Source organism: Camellia sinensis, chromosome 3 (assembly GCF_055761805.1).
Source record: "Camellia sinensis isolate YWXY chromosome 3, ASM5576180v1, whole genome shotgun sequence".
NCBI classification, from domain to species: Eukaryota; Viridiplantae; Streptophyta; class Magnoliopsida; order Ericales; family Theaceae; genus Camellia; species Camellia sinensis.
In genome coordinates this window covers 189882423-189894226 of record NC_138963.1, presented here as the reverse complement: position 1 = coordinate 189894226, position 11804 = coordinate 189882423, and the positions used below count along the sequence as shown (strand labels likewise).

Here is an 11804-nt window from a genome sequence, read left to right as displayed (position 1 = left end):
CAAAAAATTGTTTGGTTTGAGATTTTTCTCAAAAAATTTCTAAAATCACTTTCTCTCTCTTACATATCAATCAATCACTTTTTCTCTCTCATCTCTCCTTCTCAATCACTTTTTCTCTCACACACATCTACTCAATTACAACAAACTATCAAATCATCCCAAACTCCCAAACTACTTCAAAATATACAACCAAACAAATCAAAAAAATTTCTAACCTCTCTAACCAAAATTTTTTTCAAAACAAACCAAACAAAATTTTTAGCATCTCTGACATTACAAATTACTCATGAAACAGTGGCATCAAAGTAAAGAGACTGCAACAGAAAAGAATGTTTGTCTACCCTTTTAAGGAACCTCATAGTTATTATGCACACACCAAAATGGCTTTCAAGCTTCTTCCCAATCCTTCTCCATTCTTTTTCTTTCTCTTTTTTGCTTTTTTTTGGCTGTGCCAATCCTTGCCCATTCAAACTGCAAAAGAGGCAAGGGTGGAGATGATGATTCTGTGAAATTTTCATTTTTCATATTCAATTCTGGACAATAATATATATATATATATATATGTATATATTTGACATCACATCTTTAGTTAATTCATTTCGTGGTTTCTTCAAAATCTCTTGCAGGAGATAGCTAGGCCATCAAATCTGTCTGCTACCCCGGTGCACCTGAATATTCAAGATGATCACGTAAATCTTTTTTTGAATTATTGGGTTATTTTACCTCTTGTGTTATATATATATATATATATATATATTATGGTCTTCAATAGATTCATAAGAATCAAATCATATATCTCAAAATTTTATGCGTCTCCTTGTCTCAATGCACTCTCAATAGAACAATCGTGCCTCCAAATGCTACATATAATATGTAGATATCATGGTCTTCAATGATTCATAAGGATACAAACTGAATCACGTGTCTTGGATTTTTCTTCTCTTTTTGTGTCAATGCATTTGCAACAGTAAAATCATGTCTCCAGATTATCATGTTTTGAGTTTCTCATATGAGATTTCGGAAGAGGGGATGTTTGGCTCAGAAGAGTCCTACTTGGGATTGTTCATTACTATGTTACCATCATCATGTATAGAATGAAGCATCTTTTTCGGTGCAGGTGGTGATAGACAATGGCATACTCCAACTCACACTGTCAAATCCCGGAGGAACTGTCACCGGAATAACATATGGTGGAATTGAAAACTTGATCGAACTGCATAATCAGGAATTGAATGGAGGGTACGTACATCGATGGTTATATATCTATCTTTGCTCTTTCAATTCTTCTTTGTTGTGATTGAATTCTGTGCATTTAGAAAATTTCTAGTTCTTTTTCAATACCTTTCAGATGATGAAGCACAATCTTGGAAGGAACCCAGAAAACAATTAGGACTAGTCAGAAAAGCAGTTAGAATTTTTTCGGTTCTTTTATAGTACTTTTCAGATGATGAAGCATAATGTTGGAAGGAACCTAGAAAACAATTTTACAAAAGAAAAGTAAAAAAGACTCTTTGGCCAAAACTAAAAAACTAGCTTAATTTTTGTCTTTTGTGTACTTATTTCAACTTTGAGTTGAATTTTTTTACCTTTTAGGTTTGTGTCGACTAAATGATTCTAAATATTATCATTAAAAAGTTTACTTGGAATCATTTTTTTTAGTTAAAAAGTCAAAAAGTTATTAAATTAGTCAAAAAGTCAACAACCCATACCAAAAAGTCAAAGATTCTCTTTTCTCTCTACTTTTTGCACATCTTTTTGTAAAAAGCTAAAAAATCATCCCAAACATACTAGTTTTTTTTAACTCATATTTTAGCTAAATAGTCAAAAAATTACTAAATTAACCTGTTTCTAAACGAGGCCTAAATATGAAAATAAGTTAAGTTTTATATGGAGAAAAAAATTGGCTTATTTTGTTTTGTTTTTTTTTTTTTTGGATTTTTTTGAATTTTTTTAAGTTTTAGAATCGTCCCGTCGAGACAAATCTAAAGACCAAATAAATCAAACTAAAATAACCAACTCCCAAAAGAAAATGTGTGACAACTATTTTAGAAAACATAATCATTTTTCATTTGCAGAAATTCATACACAGGTTTGAATAATCAGCTGTTAAATTGATGCAACTGGTAGTTAAAAGAGAAGGTAAGTTTATGTTCCGGTGGACTGTGCAGGTTCTGGGATCTTAATTGGAGCGAAGCTGGGAGTCCAGGAACAAGGGGAAAGTTCGATGCGTATGTAACCCCCCTCAACCCGAATAATTTTTTTTATCTAGCTAATAAATTCTTTTTCCTGTTATCAAATTACCGTTAGTCGTGAATATATTATTTTCAAACCAATGCATTTATATGATCATGTCTTAAATTTTGGTATTTTAAAATTTCTGTCAACAACGTGTTATTAGAAGTGCATTAGTGACCTTGAGACAAATTTTAGGAAGATCCCTGCCAATGATAGACTGAGTATTGTGTACCAATTATGTAAGATGCATTTAAAATGTGGATAGCTGATTTTATCATGCACTCATTCCTGCATCAATGGAAAAAATACCAAATTGGTGTATAGAGAATTACCCAAAAATTATTGTATGATCCAAATTTAACTTATGCATTGCAGGATCTACATGTAAAATGAATCTGAGGCGCGCAATAATTTTTTGAGCAATGCTTGGTAGCCCAAATACGAGGTTGGCTTGGATGGCTCGAAATTCACTTTGCCGATCGTCCGGCAAGGAGGCTGATAGCCGCGGTCGACAAAGGTGACAATCGCGGTAGAAAATCTTTCACCCGGTCGTCAAAGCAGACGTCCGGCCGGTCATTCGGGAGACGACCGGCCAATACCCATTCGAGCCCTTCCAATTCGACCTACCACACTTTTTCCTAATTTTTTTTGAGATGTTTAGGGATGGTTTGAAATGTTCTAAATAAATGCACTTTTTGAGTTTTTATAAAAAGATGTACAAAAAAATAAAGAGAAAATGTTGATTGATATAACCCAAAAAAAATAAAAAAATAAAAAAATGAACTAAAATATTATATGCCAAACAACCCCTTAATGAGTTTGACATGATCAACTATTTAAATCATAGATGTGAGTTTGGGATAGGACCTACCTAAGAAGACAGCACAGCCTACAGCAGAGACCCATGTGGTTGGTACATGAATATAATAACATAAAGATTAAGAGCTTGTTTGGTTTGTATTTTAATATATAACTTTTGATTGTTTGGTTTAAATTTTTAAATATTTTTTTTTTAGAATCATTTTTTTTTTATATACATCAATCGATCACTTTTTTCTTTCTCCTCTCTTCTTCTCAATTACTTTTTTCTCTTACACACGTCTTCTCAACTACAACAAAATATCAAATTATCCCAAACTTCCAAATTTCAAAACTATTTTCAAAATATACAACCAAACAAATCAAAAAAAACTTCTAAACTTTTTCCTCAATTTTTTTTTTCAAAATTTATTTCAATACACAAACCAAACACACCCTAAAAATCATATATATATAGGCACTGTTTGGCCCAAGTAATTTTCAAACTCTCACCATGATTACCGTGATTATGTTGGTTGGTAGCTTCAGAGTGAAGCTAGTTTCATAAACTGAGAATTGACAATTGCAGGATTGAAGGAACGAGTCTTAGAGTCATAGTGGAAAATGAGGAACAGGTGGAGCTTTCATTCCTAAGAATGTGGGACCCCTCAGTGCAGGACAACAAGCATTCCCCCTTAATTATAGACAAAAGGTTTTTTTTTTGGCTTAAATCATATTTATTCATGAGAAAAAAAAATCAATAAATTAATTGTAATCAGTGAGTGCAAGTAAGTGGAAAGTGAAAACTGTATCCAGAGGCTGAGGGTATATTTTTTACTTCTACTAGCCCACATCTTATTTGCACTGAATTGATTTGTAATTTGTTTCTCTATTACTCATTTGTCTATTTTTAAATAATAAAAAAAAATTATTTATGCATATTTAATTCAATAAAGTTTTTGATTGACAATAACGATGATGTTGATTTTGACTTTTATATAGGTTTATAGTGCTTTGTGGTAGCTCGGGATTTTACTCCTATGCAATTTTTGAACACTTAGAAGATATGCCTGCTTTCAACCTTAACACTGCCAGGATTGCATTCATGCTCAACAAAGACAAGTACATGAATTTCCTCTCCTATTTACTAATCAAATTAATTTTATTGTCCATATTGCGCAATAAAACTTTAGAAATAAATTTTTCAATAAATAAAGAAATAATTAAAAATAATCAATGTTAGTGTGTTTTGAGTTGTTAGGTTTCACTACATGGCCATAGCAGATAACAGGCAAAGATGGATGCCTCATCCAGATGACCGGTTACCAGGAAGAGGCCAACAACTGGCCTACCCAGAAGCAGTCCTACTTGTCAATAGGAATGGCAATGGGGGGCAATGGGGTGGATATTAATTCCCCATCCCCATTCCCCTATAATAAATTTTCCCCATTCCCCATTCCTCATTCCCCATGGGTACCACCCTCCCCATTTTTTAATGGGTATGGATTTTCCCCAACCCACTTTAATCCCCATTTTTATTTTTTATATTTAATGTTAACAACCACTTTTTTTTTTTTTTTTTTTTTTTTTTTTTTTTTTTTTTTTTTTAAGGTTCACAACAAAAACTAAATATACCTTCAATCTTTTTTCTTTCTTTTTAAATATATTTAATGTTAACAATTTTTTTTTTATTTTTTTTATTTTTTTTATTTTTTTTTTTTTAACAAAAAAAATATATTTAGCTTTGGTAAAAAAAAATTTTATATATTGGATGAGTTACCTACTCTTTAAAATATATATATTTAAATTATAACCAAAACTAAATATATATTTAATTTTTTTTTTTTTAAGATTCACAACCAAAATTAAATATATAAATTATAACAAAGTCAGAACCTTTAGCTCTTCCAACCATGTAGTTCCATGTATAATTGATAACCATCAATTAATTACCTTAAATATTGCAGCGATATGGCAAACGATTGGAAGTTGTTTTCTTTTCCGAATTTAAATTTTTTTTTTTTTAAAAAAAAGTATAAATGGAAATAAAGTTTCCACACATGGAGTATATAACAAAGTCAGAACCTTTATAAAAAAGTCAGAACCTTTAAATTTATATAACAAAGTCAGAACCTTTATAAAAAAAAATTAAATATATATTTAGTTTTGGTAAAAAAAAAATTAAATATATATTTAGCTTTGGTAAAAAAAAAAGAAAAAAAATTAAATATATATTTAGCTTTGGTTGTGAATCTTAAAAAAAAAAAATGGTTGTGAACCTTAAAAAAAATTAAAAAAAGGAAAAAAATTAAATGTATATTTAGCTTTTGTTGTGAATCTTAAAAATTTAAAAAAAAAATGGTTGTGAACCTTAAAAATAAAATAAAAAAAGATTGGACGTATATTTAGCTTTGGTTGTGGATCATAAAAAAAAAAAAAAAAAAAAAAAAAAAAAAAAAAAAAAATGGTTGTGAACCTGAAAAAATAAATAAATAAAAAAAAGAAAAAAGATTGAATGTATATTTAGTTTTAGTTGTGAATCTTAAAAAAAAAAAAAAAAAAAAAAAAAAAAAAAAAAAAAAAAACATATGGGGAAATTAGTGGGTACCCATCCCCAACCCATCCCCTGTGGATATTTAAATAATATCACCTACCCTACCCAATGGATAAGAAAAAGAGGGGAAAACCCATGTATTTGGGTTGGGTCTCCATGGATACCCACAGGGTAGGTTATCCATTGCCATCCCTACTTGTCAACCCTTTGGAGTCTGAATTTAAAGGAGAGGTACTTCCTTCCTTTCACACTATACATTCCTATATTTCATCATTTTATTTCACCTCTTATGTGTGTTATTATAATATGTGTATAATAAATATCATATTTACATATGTAATTCATCATATTTAAAAATAATAGGAGCCACATTAGCACATGAAAGCAACATATATAGGTTGTAAATATAGTAGTCCTAAATGGTAATATTAAATTATTTCTCACTATTCCATGTCATTTCTTCCATAACAAATTCTCAGGTAGTGTTTGGTTCGTTTGGATGAGTGATAGATCATTCCATTAAGAGACCAAGGAATGAACATCCCGTTACATTCTACTTTCATTCCAATAAAGCAAACATAGCATTAATTCTCCCAAATATATCGTTTTATCTTTTCATTTACTAGGTATGTAGTGTTTAGTTCACTAGAACGAAATAGAATGGAATGAAATGTTCATCCTCCCTTACCCTTCTTACAAAATGACTATTTCTTTACAATTTGTGAACGATGATTATGGTGGTGCTTCTAACTCACACGAGATCTTCTGTTTCTATTTTTTTTTCAAACCTAATTTCTTTGATTCTAATCATGTGGTAGAGATGAAGTTTGGAATAGAGAACTGGGAGATGAGCATAGTGGATCTTGTCTCCATGTGACATTAATTGCAATGCTACATCTATTGTTTTAGATGTTGATTCATTCCTGATGTGCAGGTGGATGACAAGTACCAATACTCAACTGAGGACAAAGATAATCGGGTTCACGGGTGGATATGCTTTGACCCCCCTGTGGGGTTCTGGCAAATCACACCCAGCAATGAGTTCCGGACCGGTGGAACCTTCAAACAAGACCTAACCTCCCATGTCAACCCAACAACCCTTGCTGTAAGTGACAACCCATACCCATTTTTACTTACAAATAATTACATGATCCATGTTGATTTCACTAATTTGTATTAATGCTTTTGGTGATTATCTCCAATTGATACATAATCTTGATCAAAATTGCATGTGTATCAGATATTTGTCACTTCTCATTATGCCGGACCAGATCTTGTAGTAAAATTTGAACCTGGTGAGATATGGAAAAAGGTTTTCGGTCCGGTTTTTATCTATCTTAATTCTGTGCCGGATGAAAATAATGCGCTTTCACTTTGGGACGATGCAAAAGAACAGGTTTGACATAATAATTATAGTGACACAAAAAAATTCTAAAAAAGTGCACATAATGTGTAAGTGGTAGCACTGCACTCTTGTATGGGGCCATGTTCCACCTAGATGAATGCATTGCTGCTAACACTACATTTCATGCACTTTTCTATGAAAAGTTTCTGTGCTTACAGCATTTTTATTGAGATAAATAACATAAATATAGGGAGTTTTTTTTTAAGGTGAATAAGAAATTTCTGCAATTTTTTCTTCAGATGAATATTGAGGTCCAGAGCTGGCCCTACAATTTCCCAGCATCTGAAGATTTTCCACCATCTGATCAGAGGGGCCAAGTTAGTGGTAGATTACTAGTCCAAGACAGGTACTGTTGCTTTCTTTGTAACATAGTTCATTCCTCTTTGGTTTGGGCTTCCTCTAGTGTGATGCTTTATGGATGTCAATCAAAAGCATTTTTTAACATAATTAAGGGCTTGCAATTGTGACCTGAAGCACCGAGATAATTATTATTTTTTTTTTTGGGGGGGTTACAATTCCAATATTCTATTACTCTGTTTAGTGTAGCTTATTGAGATTGTTTATGACTTTTTTATTTTAGAATTTGTGCTTTAATGTTTGGTACAAATTCTGAAACAAAAATAGTTTAAATAATCCGGGGGAAAAAAAAATGGTTATCACGAAACTGTATGAGAAATGTTTTTAATTTCTATTTCTTGATTATCAACTTTTTAGCTTATAAAACATTACACCAGATATGAATTATAAACTGCAGTCTCACTTCTAGTACACATGATCATTGGATTCAAAAATATTGGAAATACTGCATGGATGTGAGTCCCACGGTTCGGTAATCTATGTCCACAGGGAGCATGGTTGCATCATATTTATCTGATTGAACTTTAATTAGCTAGGTATATTAGCAAGGACTATATACTACCAAAGGGTGCTCATGTGGGGTTGGCTCCACTAGGAGATGTTGGATCTTGGCAAAGAGAATGCAAGGTAATTTTTTTCATCAACATTCTCAATACTATCATGCTATGGATAACCAACAATGTCACTGTTTATTCCTTGGGCAAACGAACTAAGGCCTCATTTCTGTGTTCTATCTCTGTAATCTCTTGCTAGGGCTACCAATTCTGGACCACAACAGACGAAGAAGGCTATTTTACAACTAAGAATATACGTGAAGGCAACTATAATCTTTTTGCATCGGTCCCCAGTTTTATTGGAGATTATCGATACGACGTTGCTATTAATGTAACTGCAGGTCTTAAGTTTGTCACCTTCCCAAGAAAATTTCAAATTGAACTGTGAAATCTGTAAATTTTTAGGGGGGTCTTAATAATCTGTATTTGGCAGGCTCTGCAGTTGATACGGGTGATCTTGTGTATGAACCTCCAAGAGATGGTTCCACATTGTGGGAAATCGGCATTGCGGATCGTTCGGCTGCTGAATTTTATGTTCCTGATCCTAATCCAATGTACATAAACAAACTTTATGTAAATCATCCTGACAGGTTAGCTCTCCTTATTGACAATTTTTATTGCACGACCTAAAAAACTTACTGAAAGTATTGTACTGACCACTCACAGGTCGGCAGGCCCACACAATGTGGGTTTTGCTGGCCCCAAATGACCTGTAAATGGTCGATACACTTTCAGTATGATTTTTTTGGGTGTCCACAAACTTTTCCATTTTTGTGGAGTGAATAATGTGAAATTTCTCAGTTGAGTATTCCAAAAACTAATCCATTTCATGGTAATCTTTGTTTTAAGAGCAGGTTTAGGCAATATGGGTTGTGGGAGAGATATACAGATTTATATCCTGACGAAGATTTAGTGTACACCATTGGTGTTAGTGACTACAAAAAAGATTGGTTCTTTGCTCAAGTAACCAGGTACACTTCTTCCATATATATGATGTCTATTTCTTTCAAGTCATTACACTCCTTCCCAAAAGGTTGAAAATTAATACATTCTTTAGACAATGTATGCGAATGTGTTTTGTTTGATACAATTTGCTTCACTGCTATATATATATTGATTCACGTATCACATGAAATGGTAAACTGTGTCCTGTTGCTAATGCTTCCTTTCTTTGCCTAGTACTTACATTACATGGGTTAAAGGTGGTTATAGTAATTAGGGATGGCAAAAATCGATCTGGTTAACCGCCCGACCCTTCTCAACCCTAATGAGACGGGTTTGGAGTTTTTTAGTATGATGAGGTGGGTTTTGGGTGGAATAAAGAATCAAATCGTGTTTGGTGCGGGTTTTGGGTGAGGAAGGATAACCCAATCTTCTTTTTTCTTTTTATTTTTTTTGGGTCACTTGTTACAACCAACACTAGTCTAATCTAAGAGGAAGGGGAAAGGGGATCAACCCCACTGCCCCACATGGGGCTTGAACCCACAGCTTCCACCATGGAGATTGGAAAGCACATCACTGGGGCACAAGGTCTTGTAACCCAATCTGATTATATGTACTTTTACAGTATTCTATTTTTCTTTTTTTAATTAATGCATTATCATATAAAATGATCTTTAAATTTTCTTCACTTGTATTCACTGCATTATATATCAATATTGATCAACGATTTATAAAATCACATGATTGGATTTGTTAATGTTTAAGAGGGTATTAATCATTTGGACTTGATGTTCTTACTACTACAGAATAGCTAGTTGTAGTACATGTCCAATTACTTACCAGTTCAATTGAATTGCAGGAAAATAGGTGATAACACATACAAAGGAACTACGTGGCAAATCAAATTCACACTTGAGAATGTAGATCAAAGTGAAACTATTGGTACCTACAAATTAAGACTCGCACTCGCATCTGTACATAACTCTGAATTGCAGGTACTATTTGCTCTAGGTAGTCTATCTTGAACTAAATAATATGAGCAAGGATCCTCTAGAGTGATTTTTCCCTAAAGTTTCCTAGAGTGCTACATTGTGTGGTTGAGATTTACTGGCAAGTCACATTAATTTTTCTGATGTGACTTGCCAGTAAATCTCAACCACACAATATAGCACTCTAGGAAACTTTAGGGAAATTTCACTCTAGAGGATCCTTGGTGAAACGTATATGGTTTAGACTGGCTTCTTTGTTTTGGTGAAAAAACGTTTTTTGGAAAATGTTTCTCATTTTTTGGTGTTTGGTATGCCGAAAACGAAAGCTAATGGAAACTATTTTCTGTGTATTTGGGGAGAAGATATCTTTTATTTTTGAAATATTTTTACTTCTGATATATGAAAAACGTTATTCAAATTAAAGTCTCACGAATACCACTATGCTATTGCCACCACCATCACTTCCACCACCCCAACCATCACCACCACCACCACTTCTAATACAACTAGTGGCACATTAGTTTCAAAATCGCAACCAAACATATGAAAAATGTTTTTTGCAAAAAATATATATATTTTTTAAAACGAAATATTTTGCTGAATTGACCGAAAATTTATCCAAAAAACAATGGTTAGTTTAGATTCAACTCTTGTTTGGTGAGGTCTTGACTTAAAATGAATCCGGGTCATACATTGATTTTTCCGGACTACAATGCCAAGTATGTAGCATTGCTCAATAAAATATACGATGAAATCAACACGTAAACATAAATCTAAACCACACACTAATTTTTCTAAATATATATTTGGGCACAAGTTCTAAGTATGTAGCATTTCTCTATAATATGTCCTGAGGCTTGGTTGGTTTTTTTTTTTTTTTTTTAAGGTTAGGGTTAATGATGAAGAAGCAAATCCTCCTTTATTTACAAGTGGAGTAATTGGGGGAGACAATGCAATTGCAAGGCATGGAATTCATGGAATATATTGGGTTTTCAATGTGGATATACCAAGCAGTCAGCTCATGCAAGGAGGGGATATTAATTCCATTTATCTAACCCAAACAAGGAATAACAGCCCTTTTCAAGGGATCATGTATGATTATATTCGTTTGGAAGGCCCTCCTGATTCTACTTCCTAGCTTTTTTTATAAAAAAAATCTCATTTTACTTGGTCATTCAAGATTAGAAAATTAACCCTTTATATTTCAGACTACCTCAGTTTTGGTCCCAATTAATTAGTGATGGGAAATTAGGCCATAAATCCCTCCTAGCTTCTTTTTCTGGTTAAAAGGACAAAAATAAATAAATTAGTACTTTCAAAAGCCCCCTTTCATATTATAAAGTCTTGTATGAAGGACAAAATTTATTATTTGAATATTTTATTTGACTATTATACCCTCTCTTTCTTCTTTTTCTTTTACAACACACTCTTTCTCTCTCTTCACCAACTCAATGTTGTTCATTGTTTCCATCATTTTAATTGTCTATCGGCGTCGCTTATGCTCACCGTTGGCCGGCAACCACCATTTTTACTGTCAAATCACCACCATCTCAGATTTGATACCTACGAACTCATATTAGAAACCAATAACTTCAGATCTGAGATAAAATAAAAAATAAAAAAATAAAATAAAAACTTGGATATGACAGAAAAATGAGAAATCAAGATATTACAATGAAAAATCAAGAGTTTTTTATTTGTTTGTTCATAGATCTAAAAGTAAAATTTGACTAGTTTGTTCATTTAGTATGTGCTCTATTTTCATAGCAATAAAATTTTGCTCTGGTTAATAACATGCTAATCTGCTTAACCAAACCAAGCCTTAAGTCTCATCAAATGGGGTCGGTTACGTTAATCATTCTTCTCCACGCTGATATGCTTAATGACAGTAAAATTTTATTTTGAATCATTTACTCTGAATCAGAGTAAAGTTTATTATGATTCAAAGTAAAATTTTACTCTAAAACAAG

The 11804-nt window shown here is 32.5% G+C and overlaps 1 protein-coding gene across 1 annotated transcript; it reads left to right on the top strand.

Moving 5' to 3' along the window:
- Positions 1-222: 222 nt before the first annotated feature.
- LOC114285988 (uncharacterized) lies at positions 223-11008 on the top strand. Its single transcript, XM_028229074.2, has 17 exons — positions 223-482; positions 627-689; positions 1118-1239; positions 2169-2228; positions 3623-3745; positions 4036-4155; positions 4295-4408; positions 5791-5818; positions 6522-6692; positions 6828-6983; positions 7232-7338; positions 7886-7976; positions 8103-8244; positions 8337-8493; positions 8758-8874; positions 9705-9840; positions 10721-11008. Exons 1-17 carry the CDS (start codon positions 330-332, stop codon positions 10970-10972), a joined length of 2112 nt encoding a protein of 703 aa, XP_028084875.2. The 5' UTR covers positions 223-329; the 3' UTR covers positions 10973-11008.
- Positions 11009-11804: the final 796 nt, after the last annotated feature.

Bases quoted from the DNA above. Each gene is read 5' to 3' on its own strand.
- LOC114285988 (XM_028229074.2), top strand. From the start codon at position 330: ATGTTTGTCTACCCTTTTAAGGAACCTCATAGTTATTATGCACACACC. The intron at 8,494-8,757 runs GTTAGCTCTCCT...TTTTAAGAGCAG, and splicing joins TATGTAAATCATCCTGACAG to GTTTAGGCAATATGGGTTGT. The intron at 9,841-10,720 runs GTACTATTTGCT...TTTTTTTTTAAG, and splicing joins TACATAACTCTGAATTGCAG to GTTAGGGTTAATGATGAAGA.